The 21,933-nt window shown below is 47.0% G+C and overlaps 1 protein-coding gene across 1 annotated transcript in view; it reads left to right on the top strand.

Moving 5' to 3' along the window:
* Positions 1–21,933, top strand: part of LOC100119453 (zwei Ig domain protein zig-8) — a 236,268-nt gene that overhangs the window by 33,759 nt on the left and 180,576 nt on the right. The window contains exon 2 of the mRNA XM_016982255.2: positions 17,627–17,820. Coding sequence (XP_016837744.1) covers positions 17,627–17,820 — 194 coding nt within the window. The remainder of the gene's footprint in view (positions 1–17,626; positions 17,821–21,933) is intronic.

The raw sequence follows: 21,933 nt of genomic DNA, 5'->3' as shown, positions 1-21,933 counted from the left end.
TAAATCCCCGCCTTCTTCGTCGTCGTCGCCGCGACAAAAGATAAGACTCAGCTCGCGTCAGCACGACAAAAAGCCAGAAGAGCAGTCCCGCGTAGAAAAGCTCGCACAATGCGAGACGCGTACGCAGGAGCGTTTTATATTCCCCGCTCTCGGTGCGGCGACGGCAGCCGCGGCCACAAAAGTGGCCGGGCAATGACAATAATAAATTACGAGACAATAGGCTCGCGCTCGCGAAATGTAGATAGCTCGAAGTCGTCTACCCTGCGTGAGCTTCCAGCGGCAGCGGCTCTACTCTCTCTCTCGCTCTCTCTCTCTCTCTCTCTCTCTCTCTCTCTCTCTCTCTCTCTCTCTCTCTCTCTCTCTCTCTCTCTCTCTCTCTCTCTCTCGTATTGTATCGCATCAAGCCCCTGACAACAATGGACCCGCCGGGGACAATAATACGACAGAGACGGATGTAATTATCTTCGTCGGGGATAGCCCGACGACAGTGCTAGTGCTGCAGCGGCATTGTACTGACCGACTTGCTGTCATTCCTCCTGCAAGCACTGCTGCCGCTGCTTTCCCGTTCACCCCTTGCCTGTCTCGGGGCTTGACTTTGCGCGCCGCGGCAAGACGCAGCTCAGCTATATCTTTGAGGATTGACCACCGCCGGCACTTGCGGCGAAGAACAATCCGTCCAAATTGATTACGCTCGAACGACAACTAGCCCCGGCTGACCGTACGTACTTACGTACTACTGTTGCGCGCGGCTATTTCGTTAGACCGGCGCTGTGCCCTCTCTCTGTCTGCTGTACGTAATATCGCCGCGTACGTGCCGGGAACAAGCAAACGTTCTGCAATACTGGCCGAGCAAGCAGCAACGAGTCTGTATGTAGCATATAGCAGCGGGTAGAAACGACTGGTCTGACCGTTGCGCGAGTTTGACTACTGGCGCTACTTGCTATACTTTGCGGCGTGCCTCGACGTATATAGCTCCTTCGTGTGCCGCAGCGCTACCGGACATTTGTTTTTCCGGCTCGTCGTCTCTCTCTCTCTCTCTCTCTCTCTCTCTCTCTCTCTCTCTAACGACGTACGGCCCTGCTGTATCAGCTAGGCTTTATTATAGAAAATCAAACATCGGAACGCTTTGACATATTCTCTTTCGCTGAAGTATTACTCTCGTCGCTTCTTTGTTGAGCTATAGCGCTGTAACGCGATAGGTTTTGGTCATATTGTTTTCCGCGAGCAGGTGCATTTAATGAAAACACATCCTCGTTAGTTGTTCTTCTTTGCTTCCCATATTCGATCGTTTCGTGCTGTTATCCGATATTTTATCCTATATGCGCGTACGCCATAAAATCACACTCTTGATGAAATAAATTACGCACACCCGTCGGTCGTTCAATTAAAATGCGTTATTCGATATTATTATTTTTTTTCATCATATTCATCATTCATCCCAAGCGAGATTATTAATTTTAATTGCAAACATTCCTCGTGCATGAAAAACGCAGTGGATTACTTTTTTTTAATTAAATGCGTGACGACGTAATCATCATAACGAGAACAATATCTCTTCTTCTTCCGCACGAAACCGCGTCTTTTTTCCTCGTTCATTCGCCGCGACTTGCTCGTTCTCCCCCAGCTTCGCACACTTCTTCCCCATTTCGTGCGTTTCCTCGTCGGCAGAAGAGGCGCACGTGCGGCGGGAAATCTCAACCACATCTTTTATTACGCAGTGGCGTAACTACACTTCTTCTTCGAACACACGCTTATACACACAGCTCGGCTGTCGGCAGTTTGATCTTGATACCCTTTTTTCTTCTCTCGTGCCTTGCTGTTTTATTTTTCTTACGACTATATACGGAGAAGTGTGTGAGGGGTGCGTGACAGGTTTATTAAGCGATCATCGGGAATTGTGCGAGTTATATTTTCTCCTCGTTTCCTGAAAAAGTTTTTCTGTCATTGTCCTCCTGCGGAAGTATCTCGGTGGCAGCGAAATTTCTTCGGAAAATTACTCGACAGCAGTGCAGAGAGTATTTCATTATAAAAATCGCACTCACCTCTTCCGAGCCGCGCAATGGCATGCATATTCCAACTTCCGCTCCCGTCGAGTGTATATTTTTTTTTCAAAAAATGTAGAAAATTTGACGTACGTAAAATCCTGCTATTTACATTTTTTACCAGACAGCTCATTTTCCGTGTGTCGAGTTTCATGTACTTGCGGAGTATGAGCAGGCGAATTTCTCGTTATTCAATCAATTGAAGAGAACGACTGAATTCTGAAAATTTTCATTTAAATAAAAGTCGAGTCAAATTTCGTGTACCCTCCCGCGCTTCGAGGGAACGCGACGACTGAATAAGCGAGAGGGAAGAGTCAGCAGCTTCCGTCTTCTCTCTCGCGCTCTTTTTTCGCCAAGTACATAATTAAGCAAACGCCGCGGCGGCTGCAGTGCTGCAGTCGAAAACATCCCTGTTTATTTAAGAGTGTGCAGCCGACTCGCCGACTTTTCGCATCGGCGAGTCGAAACTTTTAAATTAACAAGATCTAATTCCCAAAGGAAACAGAAATAAATGCCCGCCAGCCGAGTTTTCGACTCTGCGCGCTGCAACGCGAGCAAGCGCAATGGCAGCGACAAACTCAACTCTCTCTCTCTCTCTCTCTCTCTCTCTCTCTCTCTCTCTCTCTCTCTCTCTTTCTCTCTCTCTCTTTCTCGATGCGACAACGAACTCGCGCGTTCTTTCTCTCTTTTCCTCGCTCCCGTAGTAGCTTCTGATTTCTTATCGGGTCACCGTCTCGAAAAAGCTATAGAAAGTGCACTACGAGCGCCGAGCTCGTTTGTTAGCCCGCGGAGAATAGCTGCTACTTTTCCGATAAGAATGCTTTCCTTATTAGTTGAATATTTTCCGAAGTTAGACGACTGCGACAATCGGTTCAGGGGGGGGGGGGGCGGGGTGTAAGAGTCGCGAATTTTATAGCTTGCCTCGTTCGAGCAATATTGAAGCGTACAGTTTGCTTCTGATATCTGGCTGGAGTAACGCGCACGACGGTATATTATGTAATGAAGCCACTGAGGGTATGCCGTCGTAGTAGCGCCCGGAGTGACAACTGGAGAAGCTAAGAATGGAAAGGGGACTCGGAGCTGTCATCCGCAGATACGCCCTGCTATCCGCAGTCTTTGGGGGGCTGAAGGTGCGGGTACATTTAAAGTATCCGCTATGGTTTACCGACGACTTCTATCGAGCAGACTCTAATCAAGAAAGAAGTCTGCGAATACTTTTGGAGAATGCCTTTTGTTGCGTTTCGTGTGAAACTCGTGTTTTCGAAAAAACCCAGAGCGATCATTTTCTGTCAGTCGTGAGCATTTTCAAAACTCTCGCTCGACGATATCTGTTAGAAGCGGGTGTACGCTTGTGCTGCTTCCGAAAAATCGATCTTCCTACGCGAAAGCAGCAGCAGCAGCGCGATATGTAACTCGAGTTACCAGGTTGCGCGTTGCACACAATCTACGAAATGTACACTCGGCGAGCATCGCTGGAATAAACAGAGAAAGCAAAAGGAGAAAGCGGAGACGATATCGGGAAATTTTGAAAATCGCCCTGGAACTCTCGGAGCGCGCGCACAACACGCCGAGGGAAAGAGCCAGAGAGAGAGAGAGAGAGAGAGAGAGAGAGAGAGAGAGAGAGAGAGAGAGAGAGAGAGAGAGAGAGAGAGAGAGAGAGAGAGAGAGAGAGTTGCTTTGACAGTTGCTTTGTCAGCGACTCTCTCCGTGTCCTTTCATTAACTCAAACTGTTAGCCCTGAACTGTCGGCGTCGCCTAAGTGTAATAGCAACCGAGCGGATTGCATTCTGAGAGAGCTTTTCCCTTGTCATCTCTGTCCCTTCCTCCCCCTTTCCTTCCCTCTCTCTATCTCTCGCGCTTATCCCTCGTACATCGAGTTTAACGATTAGATTGCGAATCACGCTCTCGCTCCTTCTCATCCCTTTTCGCTCTTCCTCTCTCTGTAGTCCTGTTCGTTTACAACGTGTTAACGCGGGCTCTCGCTGGTTCTTTTTTTCTGCTACGAACGCCTGGATACGTAGTGTTTCGGCTTATATGAGCGAGCCTGTATAGACAGGAAAAAAAAAGAGATTGCCCCCGTTCGATGTCGCATTCTGTTTATCCGAGCGAATATAGCTATATGAGAAGTATTATACACAGCGGATGGAAAGTGTGTTTATACGAGACTGCGACGAGTTTTAGTTGGTTGGCGGACGATGTAGGTCAGAGGAGGCGTTTTGTCGAAGCTGAACTCGTACGCAGGCTGAGCTAATTAACTTGATTGAATAGTTATATAATTTTAAGCGGAAAACCGGAAATTCACTCGTCGTAACTTTGTTAATGTTTTGATCTTCTGATGAAACGCGCTGGATTACAATACTTTCGTGCGACGAATAGCGCACGCTTGTTAATGTATTCCTACAATGACTCATCTTTTTGTGTGGGATAAGTTTGTATTTACGATTTGACGTTGGTTATACACGCTCGAGGAGTTTACCCTTGCAGAAATGGATAGGTATTAGAAAGAAAAAAGTGATCTGTTCACGTGAGCCCCATAAAATTTCTCGACACAACAAAATAAAAAACTCTTTCATCTCGCACCGCCGTTTTAGTATAGATTCCACTCAGTGTTATAAGTAAAGTTCAACGCTCTAATTCTTTCTTAGACAAAGGCTTCTGTCATGGTTTTCTCGCGCGTCCAAATTGGCAAAAAAACTCCCAACCATCACAAAGACGGCAAAAGAAACAAAACGCCATTACTCGGCTTTTCATAAAATTTCAATTAAAATAGCAGCGGGAATTTCGCTTCCCGGAAATTCATCGAATACAAGCGCATACTCTCTCTCTCTATCTCTCTCACGCGAGTCTTCGTCAAAGCCTTGAACCAATAAGACGCGAATTTTCATTTCAACACACGCACACAGCTCGCGCGCTCTTTTGACCCTCCTCCTCCTCCTCTGAGCTATTTTTAAAAAACTCGCACGTCCGCGCGTGGAATAAAAAACGAACGATCCTAAAATTGCCCCGTAGACTTTTTGCCTCGATCCCCCTGCACAGTCGGCTGTGCATACCTATATACATCCCAGCTCAGCTCAGCGCAGCGCAGCAGCAGCAGCGAAGCGAGCTTTGAGCTCGGCGCGTCACGGGCTAATCCCTTATCATAATCTCCTCCTAATTGTCGCAATTAAAAGGCACTCAAAGTAAGCGGCGCTTATCGTGTGCTCGAGCGATAATTCCCGCGCACGACAAAGAGCAACGACTCCGGCCCCTCTCTTTCTCTCTTTCCCGCACTTATTAGCGCACCTTTCAATTTTCTGTCCAACTAGCCATAACCCGCGCGCGCTAGAGCTGCGTCTGCCTCAGTTGGGGGCTCGCGTGCTCGCGCGTTTATAATTCAGGCGCATTCGCACGTGTACTTTTCGAGAGCGCCATTGTGCGTGGGTGTGCAGAGGCTGAGTACGCGCGATACGTCGGCTGCAGTATAATAGTCGCGGTGGCGCGCGCGGTCGCATTATGCAAATTCGCGAGGTCCGTGCGCGCGCTGCGTGTGCTATTTAAAGTATCGTTCTCCGCGGGGAGAATAATGGCGCGGCCGTTTAATTATATTCGGAAATTTTCTGCTCTCGTTTTTCACCCGCCGCGAAATATGCTAATGGTAATGATCGGATTTTGGAAAAAACACCGCGCGAGCTCACAGGAGAGGAGGGGGGGGGGGGGGGTTAACGAGGTTTTTTCCCTCCGGAAATTATGACACTCGAAAAGTTTGCTCGTCACGAACGTGCGCTTCTCTCTCCCGCACGCGTTAATTTCGCAACTTTCGGACAATGAGATTTTATAGCCCAATTCAGCGGCGTAAAAAGGGGCCTCTGGAGAGCGCGGGCGAGCGTCTCGGTTGTGAAAATCCACAAAGACTACTCGGGACAATGGAATCTAACCTCGCCCTCCGCGCGCTCACGCAGAGACGGCGGGGGGCTCGGAGCAGCAAATAACGTTGAGCCCTTGGCGAACGCACTCGCGTCGAGTCGTAGCCACACACATGCAAACAGGCGTATACACAACAGCGGTATAGCAGTCGAAGTGCCAAGTATCCGACACTCTTGCCTGTTGTGTCGCTCCCTCTTTCTCTCTCGCTTGTCGCCCTGCTTCTGCTGCTGCTGCTGCTCGACCCGCCGCGTCGAAAGTTCAAACAGCGACTTACTTTATTCGCTTGCCTTCCCCTCTAATTCGAGCCACTCGGTGGCAGCGCAGCGGCAACTTCCTCGCTCTTTCTCTCTCTCTCTCTCTCTCTCTCTCTCTCTCTCTCTCTCTCTCTTCTCTCTCGCTCTCGAGCCCCCGTTAATTGAGCGCCGGATCTCCGCGTGGCCGACGCCGCGGAAAAGAAACCGGCAGCAGCGCGCTGCGAAGCTACGAAGGCGAAATCTTTGCCGCGCTCGCTCGCTTGCACCCACTCGGAAAACTTTCGACATTATTTACTCGCGACTTATCGCTCTCTCTCTCTCTCTCTCTCTCTCTCTCTCTCTCTCTCTCTCTCTCTCTCTCTCTCTCTCTCTCTCTCTCTCTCTCTCTCTCTCTCTCTCTCTAGCTGCCGCCGCTGCCTCTCTCTCTCCGAGTGAGTCGAACGTATTTGTATAGATATATTTCTCGGTGTTGTCGCTGCTGACTTCTTGTACGCACGGCTTGCTCTGCAGAAGTCGCCGAGTATCACGGCGCGCGTCAATCAGCTCACCCTTTCGTGTATCGGAAAACAAATTCGACGTCGTTATGCAGAGAGTTTGCAGCAGCGAGTGTACGATTTTTCACGCGCGAGCTCATCCCTCGGATTCATTCATTATACGCGGCCGCTTATATGCCAAAGGAAAAGGAGAAGGAAAGAACGAGTGAAATATGAGTCGGAGTTTGCTCTCCGATCGTCCTGCGGGGCTCTATAGCGTTTTATTTTGTCGCTCTATCTTATACCCGGCTCACCCCGCTTGACTATGCGATAAAATTCTGTACAGAGGTACGTCGTTATAGTTTAATATATGTCGCATCGGTTCTATACGTATAGACATAGGAGATCGCAGACGCTGTGTGTATACGCGCGTCTTCGGACAGACGTGATGTATGTGCCTTATTATCGATACGATAAAATTGTGAGCTCGCGGCGTATGATGTTACGCGCGCGTTGTTCGCGATCAATAAAGGAGAGAGAGGAATTCATGTGTCCCGGGATGACCAAGCGATCGAGCTGTCCTTTTTTTTCGCTTTCTTCTGTGTATAATACAATATGTACATGCGCGAATGAAACGCGAGTTATCGCGCGTAAGCTGAAAATAATTTCAGACTCGTTTAGAAACGCGACTCTGTTTGCGCCGTATAACCAGGAGTACAAATAGAGACAGGAACGAGGCGAGAATCGCATAACGGCGCAAGTGCTACCGGACATTCACCGAACGCGACTTTCCCACTATCACACGCGCAGAGAGCTCGAAAAGTCAAAGTGGAAAATTTCCAAGCGAGAGTAATCAACTCGTCCGCGAGTCGTTTTTTACTGCGGCCGCGCGAGTATTAAAATTTTCGTTCCACGGCACGTGGCGCGGCTGACGAAAAACCGCCCCCGCGCACATTTCCGCGCGACTTCATGAGAGCCGACGGACGAGAATTTATTGCCACACTCAAATAGTTATAGTTGCGAATTATATTGTCGTGACGAAAGTACATTTTTATTTACGGCCTTTTTACGGACGTTATTTCATTCGTAATGACGTAGTGCGCCGCAGTAGCAGCAGCACACGTGGGTCCCGAAACGTATAACGTCAGTGGAAAGGCCACAGCTGCGGTCTGACAAGCGGCGGAATTTCAGCCCCGTTGTGTCATCATCGCCTTCTCGTCAACTTTGCTAGCGCGGCGACACCGGATAGAGATAGCTTATACTAAAAACTCTTCATTTCGAAAATAAACGACTTTCGAATTTTTAACTTAGCTGCGGAGTTTTATGAGGTGAAGTTTTTTTACGCGAGCGCGTGCCTCTACCTGCGTTTCTAGGTCGACTTGGTCACGAGAAATTTCTATCCCATGTGCCAATGCGGCTATTAACGGAACTTTGCGTTGTTTTATTCTCACCGGCCCGCCCACGCGCACAAAAAAAAGAGTTAAGTGGATCGTCTCATACACCGTGATTAATTATGGAAGTTTATACTCGACGAGGAGTAGAAGTTTTCGTCATCGAGTCGCGGGGCTAGATCTAGTTTATGCACGACGGAGACGCTGTTTAATTGAGCTTATCAGTTTTTTCATTTTCACGTTTCGATGTACGTACCTCGGTCTGTATAGGGCAAGTCAAAGCGATCGAAGAGCTTTCGTATTTATTGATGTTTTTGTCGGTCAACACGTTGCGGCTTTTTTTCGAAACCGACTGTTCAAACTGTAACCGCGCATTCGTCTATTTTTTTTCTAAACCATCAAAAAAGCTTCCAGCAGGAGATCCCGACAAAACTTCAAAAGACTCTGTGTAAATTAGGACATGGCTGAGAGGGCGCGCATCTCGATGATATTCGAGCGGAGCGAAAAAACCACTTCAAAAAGCTTCTAAAAAACGAAAATCGCGAAAAAGAAACAGCGAACACCCAAAAAAAGGTTCGTTTTCTCTATTTTTCGAAACATCAACTGTGCGCGAATTGCACAAGCCGCTTGGTACGCACTTCACATCCCCTTTAATATTTTCTGGCGAATCTGTAACCCACTAGCCCGGCTCTACAGCCTTTATCTCCTTTTTGGCCGGCGGCGATCCTCATCGCCGGGGGTCAGAGAGATAGCAAACTCGAGAGGCCTGCGTATACGTTTATTTTCCATCTCGCGCGAATATAAGACTCGGCATTTTACGACGCTTTCCGCTGGATTTGGTCCGCGTAATTTTTCTATATATCGCGCCAGGCGCAGTCGGAGAAACTTCGGCCGGGAGTTGAAGCGAGATAAGGAAAACGATGTTCCCGGGGCTTTGGAGTTACCCCGGCTTTTTTCCATCCAGCCTCTCTCTCTCTCTCTCTCTCTCTCTCTCTCTCTCTCTCTCTCTCTTGCGTCTTTTTACTTCAATATGCTTTTCGGCGGCGGTGCTGCTGCCTGGCAGATCTTGATGTGACAGTTTTCCGAGAGCCCGCAAAAATAGTTTTCGTATTTACTCGCGCGAGCGGATCTCGCGAACTTTTGCAGCTGGGGTTATATATTGCCACGGGCTTTTTGTTTGCATCGTCGTATGCGAAATTCCGCGATAGAAGTTCGAGAGTGTGCGATGCCTCCGCTGTTTCTGCGGCCGCAGACTACCTATGTCGTTGAGGTTTTCGAGTATTTCAATTTCGCGTGGATGAGTGGAAAGTTTCGATTATCGTCAGGCGCAGGTACACACGCCGGGCATAATATTTACTCTGCGCACTAGTCGCGCATTGTTACGGGTGTACAACTGATTAACTCTTCCTTTCACGACTGCAGCTTGCATGAAACAAAATACAAATATAACTGTTATCGAAGTACCAAATGAAGTATAGTATGGAGTACAGGTGGAAACGTAAATAAACCAACGGACGTCTTGTTTTTTAATCGAAAAACAAAAAAAAAATATTGCATCCCGCGGCTGCACGTTTCAGGATTTCCAGAGCGTTGTTTTGCATCGAAACAACAAAACGAAATTCTTGTCGACCTCGCGTGCTCCGAGCGTCCGGTCACAGTCGAACCTCCGACCCCCACGTACAAACAGCAGCAGCGGCAGCCGAAGAAGCCGTCTCTCGGCTCGGCCTAATTATGTTAGCCCTCGTCAATTTTCGTCGAAATTCCTGGTTCTCGCGCTTTCAGCTCGCATCCCTCGCAGCAGGAGGAGAAAAATGTCCGAACGACGTATGTACCATACCGGCCGGCGAAGTTGCGGGCCGCATACAAAGCTTCGACCGCGACATCCTCGACTGCGCCAGCCCGCGGTATAAGTAGAAAGTAGAAAGAGAAACGTCCAGCTCGCGCTAACAAGCCTCGGTCTACTCGGACGAGCGCGTATATAGCCTCTAGCGTATACGTACAGATATAGGTAGTCGGCAGTGCTCGTTTAAAAGCTTCGCTCAACGGCCCGGAACCGGTCCGACTCCGGGGAATAAAAGGCACACCACCACCACGGCGCCCCAATGACCTCGAGAGCCGACCTTTTTCCTGCCCTCTCTCTCTCTTTCCTCCTAATTTCATTCGCCGCTGGGGCTATTTGTTAACTGTTCAAACTTGCTTGTTATGCCGGCAGGCTGCGACCGATTAATTGGCCCTCTTAACGAATAATAAAGTTCGCCCTCGTCCCGGGACGCGCGGGCTATATGTGCGCTTTCTCTCTCTCTCTCTCTCTCTCTCTCTCTCTCTCTCTCTCTCTCTCTCTCTCTCTCTCTCTCTCGACCGGGAAAGAAAGTTTCTCCTATATCGATCGCCCCAACGTGCGCGGAGTGTTTTTAATCAATTAGCATTATACTCTACGCGATTTAAATTTCTGAAGGCTTTGCAAGCACTGCTGATTTGTGGGCCGACGCAGCGACCCTCTCCCCTCGTTCCCTGCCAATTAATGTAGGAAACTGGGTGAGCTCGTTTATTAATATGATTTGCGCGTAAGAGTCTGGCGAATAATTATTGATGCCAACGGCTCTCTCTCTCTCTCTCTCTCTCTCTCTCTCTCTCTCTCTCTCTCTCTCTCGCGCGCGCGCGCTAGTAACGCTGTAGCTTTTGCAAAGTGAAATGAGGTGAATCGAGTGTGCATTTGTCGGGCCGGTTATTTGTGATTGAAATCTCCGCTGCCTCTCTCGCGAGCGTTAACGTGTTTATGAAATCGATGCAGCGACTCATTAAGCGTTGATTGAATAATTAAAATTTCTTTCGCGATTATCGATCACGCTCGAACAATTCCTTAACACGCAGGGAAAACAGGATTTCCTACACGCAATACCCTTTTCCAATCCCATTTACCGTCAGCAGTACTTTAAACTTCAATTTGGAAAATTCGAGCGCGCGACGGCAAACATCGAAAAGACTCGAGTGAGAGAGAGAGAAAAATCCTGCCCTACGTGTGCAATCTCAAAACGAAGCTGAACAAAAAAAAAAAAATACACGAAAAAGAAAGCCAGAGCGCGCGCGTGTGTGTACATTGCACTCGAATCGAATCACAGCTAAAAGACAGAAAGAGCCTGTGTGAAAGCAAAAGAGGAGGTGGATGAGAAAAAAAATGCTGGGGAGTTGAAACTAAAAAGCAAACAATTAAAGCCAGCGCGCTGCGAAATAATGACCTAAATTTCTCGAGGATTAGGGTGTCTGCTGCTGCTGCTGCAACGGCAAAGTGCGCGCGCCCTAGAAGTTCATAAAGAGCCTCGCGCAACTTGATATCGCACATATACATCTCGGAGCGATTGAAAGTTGGGATATAAGCCGCTACCGTCGTCAGCCGCAGTCTCTCCGACTGCAAGATGTCTATAGATATATGTATGTATGTACAGAAGCAAACATAAAGACGAGGGGAAAACGTCAGAGGGGAATGTGTGCCAGCGGAGCTTGCGATCTCTCGCCCCTCGTCGCGTTTTTGGTCTGTTTGTCAAAGTTGCGTGGGCTCGACGATAAAAAGAGCCGCGTACGGAAAAGAGTGTATTAGAAAAATCCCGCGAGTTACGCGCCGTTTCACTTATGGCTTTCGTTAGGTGAGCGAAGCAGTCGGAAGAATTTATCCTCGGGCGGTTGCCGCCGCTGCTGCTGCTTTTTCCACGTCTCGCCGCTCGCGCATACATACATCGCATTTTCACCCTCGATTCGCTGTGTTTTTCTTCTCCGCTGCCGCACGCGGCGACGACTCGTCTCGTCGCCTTCTCTTTTTTCAGATTGCGCTCTCTCCCTCGCTCCTTTTCTCTCGTAGTGCTAGTGGTACAGTCTGCTGAGAAAAGCCGTGTAGCGTGAAATGATGTTGTTATGTAAGCAAGCACGATGTCGAATGTATGCGTAATGGCGCTTTAAAAGTGAAAAACCGAGGCTGCGCTGGCTTTGCCGTGTTTATTCGTAGCTTGAGCATTGAACCGAAAATAAGAGTTAGCTTTTATGTTTTTTCCGCTTTGTCTATAGACCATTATAATGGTGAGACGTTAGTGTAGAGTGGTATACCCGTGTACCAAAACAGCGGCTGAAGTTTTTCCAAGCTTTTCAAAATAAAATAGATTTTGATACGAGATACCAGTTTTGACATGTTGACCACCTCGAAGTTGAACCTTTTAAGTTTACATGTAGTCTCCTTTTACATACTACTTTCGCTTCTTGTATCGCTCATTCTTTGATACGTTTTCAAATCGACTGACCCATATTGAAAGGCTGTATCAAAAAACGCATACAAGAAACAAATGCAAGCTTTCAGAGCTTGTCATCTCTCTCCCCAAAAAGAAAAAAACGACGAAAGCTCAAAGAGCACACGCATCATCCCCTGGCTGAGCAAACAACCGCATCAAATCACACACGTTAGCGACACTTAGCGAAGCGTCAGCGGGGTGACTTTCCGTTCAAACTGTACATCTCTCCGAAGAACATGCTAAAGCGCGCACGGTCTACTGCCTCGAGCACTCGGCGCAATAAGGGAATGCTAAAGTAGCAGCCGAGGGGGGAACAACACCCTCGTCAATCTCGTGTCGCGGCGGTGGAGAAAGAATAAAGTCGCTTTTCCCCTTGACCGCGTTGACTTCTCTCTCTCTCTCTCTCCCTCTCTCTCTCTCTCTCTCTCTCTCTCTCTCTCTCTCTCTCTCTCTCTCTCTCTCTCCCCGGCGGTGATCAAACATCTCGACGTGTTTGCCGCTTGGCTTAAGGTGAGTGAATCAATGAGGAATCGGTTTTATGCGTCGTCGACGAATCCTGGATGTGTGCCTGGCACTCGTGAGGATAAAGTAACGGTTATTACGCCGACCCACCAGCACACTGCATCGTGCTATTGATACGTGGGGATCGATGTGTGTTTGGTACTCTCTGCTCACGAAGGCTGAGGAATGACGAAGTGGGAGAGGATCAAGGCACGATTTTTCCGGATGCTTTATGAAGCGTTCGATTGACGAAGGCGAGCTTGCGGTAAGGGGGGAAGAGGAAGATTTTTTTGGAAATTGAAAAATGGCGCTCCGTCCACTCGATGACGCTTTTTATTGGATTAGATCAGTTTGATTTTCATCAGAAAAAACATTCGTCAACTCGGTCATCGTTCGTTTTTACACTCCAGTCGCAATGCTAGTAGCTTATTTCACATTTTTCAAAACGAATTTTTGCGGCAGCTGCAGCGCAGATTTGTTTGCCCGGCAAAAAAACTTGTTCCTCGCAAATCTCGCTTTCGCCGGAAAGCTCGAAAGCGCCAGACGACGACCACAACGCAGCAATCATATATCATTCATGCCGGTACCTTAATAAACTTTTATCGCCAAACTCACGCGCGGAATCGACCGGTAAGCGCGTGGAATATCGATGGACGCACGAACACGAGCGTATACATACGCAGCGCAGAGAGCGGAGGAAATAAGCTTTTGTTTTCGCACTTATTTATCCGAGGATCACGGCCGTATGTGTATACACGCCCCGCTGTATATATCCCGGTTATTTATTTCGATTAAATAGCGAACAAGTGGGAAATGGACTCGTCGTTTTTCGCGATTTCCTCTTTCTTTTCTTACGCCCACGCGTATGTTCGCGGAGAGAAAAATTAAAGCACGACGGGATAAACCGATTTCCGAGCGCGCACACAGCTATCGGACTGTACGTTTTGCTTTTTTCCATTATACTACGGAGAACACGTTTTTTCTCCCCGTTCTCGCGGATTCAATATTTCGAGCAGCGGTTTTTATCGTTGCCTGCGTAAGGGCTCGGATATCGAAGGGTATACAGTCAGCTACTGTAAAACTGGAATTTAATCAGAAGCCCAACGACGTTTGAAGAAGTTTTACAGCCCACCTTGTGCGCGCGCACGGTCGAATCACAATTTCAAATCGAGTGACCGATTGAAGACCGCCGTGGACGACTCGGCCTGTTTTTGTTTTTTTTTCCTCGTTCGGACTCCCCTTTATTTACTCTCTCGCTCTTACTCTCGCGGACGACGACGACGACGGATTGCGTATTGTCAGTCTGACGACGGTCGGATTTCAATTTCCCGGACTCTGGCGCGTTCCTCGTTTCGCCGCGCGCGCGACGCCGGGAAGGGAAATGCGCGACAGTTCTTTAGTGCCGGACTTTTTTCTGAACGAGCGAACAAACTCCTCGGCGTTGTCGTTTTAAGAGTAGAAGAGAGAGGGGGAGAGCTTGAAGCGCATTTGATTCTCGTTTATTCCGGATTTAATTCGATTTCAACGCTGCGACTTTTATGCACGTGTTTTCGGGCTGCGCGAGTGTCTTCGCTGATAAACACTTGTTAACTGGTGGAAGAATGATGTCGGAGACGAGCGTATTCTTTTGCTTGTTTACGACCTCTCGCGTTTTACCTGAAAATCTTTTGTGAAAAGTTATCGCTTGTTCGTTCAAATAACTTCATTGTTACGGTTCATTGGAAAACCGAGCCGCGAATCTGTAATTTCGTGTGTTTGGCTAATTATTTCATTTTGCGAATGTAGCTTTACATGATAAACATCCGTGTTATTGTTGTATTCTGACGAAAAATATTATACACTCGTATTCCACTGCTTTTACGTTCGTTGCTTTTTCTGTTAAAATATAAACGCTATAAAAGAATGTTCGATATCCCAAAAAAAGAAAAACGCATCCCTGACCGAAAATTTCTGCGAAGATGAAAAGACTGCATTGTTAAAAACTTCCTGCTACATGGTAAAAATATTCCGCGAAATTTCCCAAAAACAAACTATACACCAAAACATATTTCCTTTCTTCTTTCAGAAAAGACTCCTCTTTCAGTAACCCTGGAAACATCCAATAGAAAATAATGAAATATACGCTGTAACATAAAATGAATCTCTCCGTTAAAACTTTACCTACGACCCCTAACGCAGTTACAAGTTTCGCTTGGCGACGCGCGTGGAAATAAAAAAAAAATCGCGGCGATTAATCACGCAAGCCGCTGCACGAGGCGCGTATATTTTGCGACTTTCTATAAGCAAGTTTTAAATTGGGGACGCTTAAATAGCCCTTTGGAAAAATCTCACCTCGCGACTCGCTCCCAAGAAGACTTTCAAAGCTTCCATTCTGCGCCGTCGAGCTCTTCTGTACAATAATGCGCCGGACCGGCGAGTGTTGAATTACGTTGTTCTGGAATATGAGCTATTGTGATGTGGCCGGCGAAACTTGTGCCCGTGTAACCTTTGGAGACCACGTGCGCGCGAAAATTTATCCTCTTTATTCCGCACCCCAACGACGGACGATATGAAATATTTAGAGGACGAGTGAAGGGAGGGGGGAGCAACAGATGTGGGGCGCGCGGTTTTCGTTAGTTGCGCGCAACTTTGTTATTTAGGGCGAAATTTCGCGAATTTTACTCGCTGCGATGGCAGCGAGATATTTTCACGCTCGAACGAGAGCGAGAGAGAGAGGAAAAAATTTAATTCGCGCGCAGGCACGGGATTGAGTATAAACTTTGCAGCTGTTAATTGTACACCGATACACGTCAGCCGGAGAAAGAGATGAAGAGCGAGAGAGAAAGGTGGGGAGTTTTTTCATTAAAACTTTCCCGCGGTATAACTAGTTGCCGCCGCTGCTACTGCAGCCGCTTCTTCTTTTTCGCGCGAAAACAATTTGTTTTCCGGCATAATTTCGCAAATAATTTAATATCACTGTAATTTTCCATAATCGTGCCGAAAATAACTCGCAACTTGCGTCATTTGCATTCGAGAGCGCCGAGAGCAGCGAGTGTACTCGAGTTTAATTCGTTGATTCGCGCACCAACCAAAGTTATTGCAAGTTTCGCGCGTGTATTAACGAGACGGCTGCAGGATTGCAGATTGTATACAGCGCAACTTATTATTATTCCGCGGGAAAATTAACTTTCAAAAATCGCATCTAGTAGTAACGCTCGACTTTAGTCAGACGTCGAGAGGAAGTAACCGAGAGGGAAACTGCGTCTTCATTAACGAGCGAAATTAATCGACTCGACAACGCCCAATCGGGCGAAATTGCCAGGCAACCGTCTCGCTAGCGGCAGCACGAGAGAACAAAATTAGAAAATAATAATTCGCAATTAACCCTTATAGTCAAGTGTCGCCGCGGCAGTCGATTTTCCCCAGGTCCCCCTGCGCGCGCTCGCGGAATTGTTTACATTCGATTACCCAGGGTAAAATCTCCAATTAGCGGCTAAATTAAAGCGTATCGCCAAGTAATCCACAGAGGATAGGGATATAGCTCGACGCACGAGCCGAAATTGCGACACGCGCGCGCCGCAAATCTCGGGCTCCGCTGCGGAGAGTTTGCTAAACGGATAATGAGATTGTAGCGCGAGTAGGTGCTCCCCCGCAGTAGCAGCAGCGGCAGTAGTAGTAGTAGTAGTGTAGTGCCACTGTCGCCGCCGCGGCCAAAGTGAGCGAGCGACCGCCGCACAGACAGAGGGATAGAACTGCGCAATTACACGAGTATCAAATAGATCTGCATTATTGTCTAATAGCGATAACATTATCGGCCGTGTAACCGAGAGCGAGCTTCTGCCGCCCACAGCGTGGGCTATATATATATATATATATATATATATATATATATATATATATATATACACCGTGGCTCGATTTCGCGCAAATTTCCAGAGCGATTTCTGAGGCCGTATATCCGCCCTCTCTCTAGCCAGGGAGAGACGCGGGATTCGACGTTTTCCGTCGCAGTGCGCGTCCGGCGCACTATATTGATTTTCGTATTAGCGATTCATTTGTATGAAAATATGGCGACGCAGCTTGCCTCTGATGCAGGTCATTTCGCCGAGGCTAAGTCCGGAATTTATGCGCCGTCGACTATAGCTCCAGGCGGCGCCGCCGATCGAGAGCAAATCAAACCAACGGGCGTCTCTCTCTCTCTCTCTCTCTCTCTCTCTCTCTCTCTCTCTCTCTCTCTCCCGGACGCTCGGGATTTATATGGCGAAATTAATAAGAATTTTGAGGACGATTTTGTTTATATTTACGAGCCTGACGAGAGTTTAATTAGTTGGCTGGGTATGTCGTATATCTGTGGCTTATAATGATGCCGTGGGCTCAATTAGTCACGTTTCGTTTTTAACGATTATTTCGGACGTTGAGCGCTGGCTTTTTTTAAGCTCGAACCGGATCAGTCACAATTTATGCCGGACGTTTGCAAATATTTCGAAATTTTGCGACACGCGTGCGTATTTCCTGTTGAAATATACGACGTTTTCTATTGAAAAAAAACCTTTTGCAGAAACAATTTTGACTCCCCCAAAACAAATATTACATTTTCATAGCTCGCGCACAAAAATGACGGTCGTTCCGTCCCACGCGTGCCTCGCAATATTTTTCGCGGGCCTTTCCCCCAAATGAACGTATCACTTATTATTTACCTTTTCCGCTGTTCGCAGCGACACTCGAGCCGGAAAAAGCAGCTATATTCGTATACACCAATCACACATCGTAAAGCCGAGCTACTAACGCTTTTCTCTCGTCGGATTTCAGGAGCCCTGGCGCAAGATCAGAGGTTACTGGGCAGCAGCGGGAGCAACAGCATCGGCACCGCGGCAGCCCTCACGGGGACGAAGAATACCAGCGGCTGGCCGCAATTCGAGACGAGCGTCGCTCGCAACGTCACGATCGCCGTCGGCCAGACGGCCTTTCTACACTGCAGGGTCTATCAGCTCGGCGATAAAGAGGTAAGTGCTCTTGCTTTTTTATACTTAGCCGCATATATATAGGTATATACTATTATATGGAAGTGCGCGATCGCGTGAGGCTATATAGCGCACGTGCGTGCGTGCGCCAGCCATTTGCGACCGGGAGGACAGATAGATTCCCCTGAAGGCGGAGAGTTTTACCGTTCGATTGGACCCGGCGATGAGATTTATTGTTTTCCCAGAGATAGAGGTAATCTTGAGTGGCGAAGCGTCAAATTGGTCGGCTGCTTTTCGGTCGCGGAATTAGCGGAATTATTAGAAAAAAATTGATATTTTTTGTTAAATTTTGTATAATTTTCCTCCCACTTTTCCAATCCTCTTAATAAGATTAAATAGCGAGATTGCGAAATAATAAAAAGCCATAACATTTTCAGCGAACTGCATATTAAAAGCAAACATTTTAATCCTAATAGCTAATAAGGCTAATGGACAAGCCAACATTCATTATTTTTGTATTCGAAAGAGGGTTTCACGCAGAGACGTGCGTATAACAAAACCTTTTATAGTCTAAACGCAAGAGCTCGCGTAGAATTTCAACTTCATTATGCTTTTCATTGAAACAGCGCAAAAAAGCCAGATTCGTGGAACTGATTTTAATATTTCCTGCATTTTTTAATGAATTTCACACTGTCTTTCGATCTTTTACGACGGTAGCTAAACGTTTGTTCAAATAAACAGTGCATTGCTTTCCTCACTTCACAATGTTCAGAATCACGCTAATGTCTCTGATCCCCCTATTTACTACCCTACGAGTAACTACCCGTAACGAAGAATAGAGATCCCTCCTCTCCCATAAAAATACGCAACCGTTCAAGTGTATCGTTTCAAAAAACACGCTCTAATTCCATCCGCGTCATCTGACGCTCGGGCGGAATTCATTAAAGCTGCAGGTCGCGCGCGTGTGCTCCCCAAAAAAAAGAACGCCTCGAGTGGGGCAAAAATAAACAAGCCAGCCGCCTGGCGCGCAAAAAGCCGCAGACACATACAGCTACGCGCAGAGGGGAGAGGGGCAGCCGATTTGACCCGCATCGATTTAGCACAGCGGCGCACCTGTCAGGCCTCCGACAAAATAAGCGAAGTCGTCGCGTCTTTGACTGTGCTGCACGTGTATGAAAACTACAAGCTGGCCTGTGTGTACACATACAAGTGGTTGTTGCCAACGGGAGGGCAAACTCTCCTCGTTTTTCCTCGACGACGGCGCGTACTTTTTCTCAAGGCGGCCGAAAGAGAGAATTCACGAGCAATTTAGTCGCATGTTCGCCGGCGCCCCGCGGGGGCTTTAACAAGACCGCAAGGCTGCTCGTGAGCGCTAGCTCCTGCAAGCCGCGGCTTTCGGTCAGCCTCGGCCAAACACGCGGCGGCTCCGGATCCGATGTATAGAATATGCATGCACTTCCCCCCACGCAGCTGCAGTACGTATATGTAATCTCCGCTCAAAGAAAACGCGGTATTCGAAGGAGACTTCATATTTTGCGCAAAGCTCGGAGTCGTGCGCGTGATAGTGCGGATTTCGTTAAAGAATGCGAAAGTATGATCGAGCTTTGAAATACGTTATTCGTGGCGTACAAAGCTCTTCGCGAACCTAAAGTTGCATGCAAGCTCTCGCGTGCGTCAAACAAGAAATGGGAAAAAAAGAATTCGAAAATCGGTCTTCTACCTCCTAAACTGTTGGCAGCGAACAACTGAACTCTCTCCTGCGGAATGTATAGTTGAGATAACTTGGATAGTTCGCTAATTGTTGTCGACAGCGCGTATACGAGTGTGTGTGTGTGTGTGTGCGTCTGTATGTGTGTGTGTAACGTTTACTCGCGCGCACGCACAAATAGCGCACGCGTTCGAAATTTTCCCAGGAAAACTGTACGCGAATCCACATATGTATGATACTCCTTTATAGCAAATATATATTGCATATTGCGTACAGTGAGTGAGTTCCGGAAATCGATGGCAGCGGAAAAAGCGACGTCGCGCGCAGGAAAAAGCTTTCGCAACGCACAAAGAAGTATCTCTCGCTGAGAGTTGAAACGCTGGAGACTGCTCCTCTGTATAAGTGCAAAGTGATTCGTTTCCTCGAACCGGCTGATAAATTATCCAGGAACTCTCGGGATTTTCGAGTAAATCAATTAAGTGCTAGTCGCGCATAAGCGCTGATGAAAACAGCTGTAACGATAATTGAAACGAAGCTCTGAGCTTTTTCCTTTTTAATTCGTTATCCCGCCGATCGAGCGGAACAATAATTTTACGTAACCGCCAGGTACGAGGCGGTAAATTTCGTTTTACGTACCAAGTTTATTTTTATGATTTTATGATTAATTAACGAGCTCGCACACGGAGAGAAATAGTGCGTAAATTTTACTATATGTTCATGATAACTTACTGGAAAGTTTGGTAATCTCGTCACAGACTGACAAAACTGACCTTTTTACTAAACTTCCATATAAAATTTACCATACTCAATAGGAAAAATTAACAGAAACTATAGTGAAAATCGCCAATGTATGAATTTTTACCTGACAGTATAGTAATTTTTAATAGAACGTATAGTACTTTTCATCTGAAAATCGGAACTGATGCGTATTGACGCGTTATGCGCATGCGCGTTTAGCAAACATGGCGGCCGCGAGAAGAAGCACCTGAAAATAAGCATCATGGCAAGACTCGACTTCAGAGCAGCAGTTTGAAGCCGGTGCTGTTTCAAATAAAGTCAAACTGTTTTGTGTGCTGCCGCTAGGGGGTGCACGGGAAATAAAACCCGCAAGCGGTAAGAAGTTAGCTCAGTTAGTATATAAGTCCGTTTAGCAACCCTGTTGTAACAATTGCGAGCGTATAAGCATATGTACTGCGAATTGCGAATATGTATAATAATTAAGCGTTTAGTTGTAGGAAATGTATCGAGGTTAGTTTAATGTCTCTAAAAATCAACTGCGGCGAGTGAATCGATAACGTTCTTTGAATGAAGTGCGTTAGAAGAGTAACCCTCCATAACCATAAAAATTTAGAGCCATATAATAATTGAAAATAATTTTTCCACTATGTGCATTTTTATATTTAATTTAGTCAGGGTAAAAATTACTACTCAGTATAGTAAAATTTATAGTTTTATAAAATTTACTATACAGTTTAGTAAAAATTACTAGACTGTCAGTCTGTGAGTGGATTACCAAACTTTTTATTAAAATTTCCTATCCAGTATAGTAAAATTTACTATAAATTTCTCTCAGTGCAAGCACGCGCGCAGAGCTCAAGCTTCTCTTCCTCGAAATACTTCCTTGCTAATCCTTGGCGGTGCATTTTATTAATATTGCAGCGGAGCGGCAAAATTATGCGCGATTTTTTATTTGCCGAGAAACCGCGCGCATCCGAGTAAAATCCGAGTTCTAGTTACACGGCTGCCGAGTACGTCCTCGATGATTTATCGAGCTCGTAATATTTTTCCCTTTCTTGAGTCACTTCGAAACGAAAGCTCGTTTTTTATTCATCGAGTACTTATTTACTTTTATACGTTAAACGTGAAATCAACATCGCTTTATAAGCCGAAACGTCTTTTTCGCGGAAGCAAGAGAGCGATCAAAGGCAAACGTTATCCTTTCTCCTCGTAATTTTTTTCAATATCGTTTCGCGCGGCGGGGAAAAAAGCTTAAGCGCTCGAAATTGAGAATCGCGGCCGTAAAAATGAAATTTAAAAGATACGCGCTGCGGAAGTACTCCACTACTACCGCGCGCTCGTGTCTCCTTCGCGCGAGAAAGAGTTGAATCTGCGGTTTTACTGAAACGTATAAAATACAAATCTAATAAAGGCCGGCCGACAGCCAATAAGAGAGAGCGAAAATCAACCTTCCGTAGAGAGCGGAATAGCCTCGGGACATTTTCCGAACCGTAAGTTCCCGAGTATAGGTCGAGGCGGAGAGCGAGCAGCGATACAGCGTATCCATTTTTCACGTAGCCAAATAACTCTAACGGGAAATATACTTTGGGCAAATGAAGCGAATAATGTATGTAGCGCTGTATTATACGTGCATCAGCGCGGAGCATGGAAACGTGAAAGTTTGATGCGCGCCACTTAGTTATAGCGATGCTCAACTTTGACCTCTGCGC

This window comes from Nasonia vitripennis, chromosome 2 (assembly GCF_009193385.2).
Source record: "Nasonia vitripennis strain AsymCx chromosome 2, Nvit_psr_1.1, whole genome shotgun sequence".
Lineage (NCBI taxonomy): Eukaryota > Metazoa > Arthropoda > Insecta > Hymenoptera > Pteromalidae > Nasonia > Nasonia vitripennis.
Note: the sequence above shows the minus strand (reverse complement) of the source record. Positions and strands in the feature narration are given on the sequence as shown.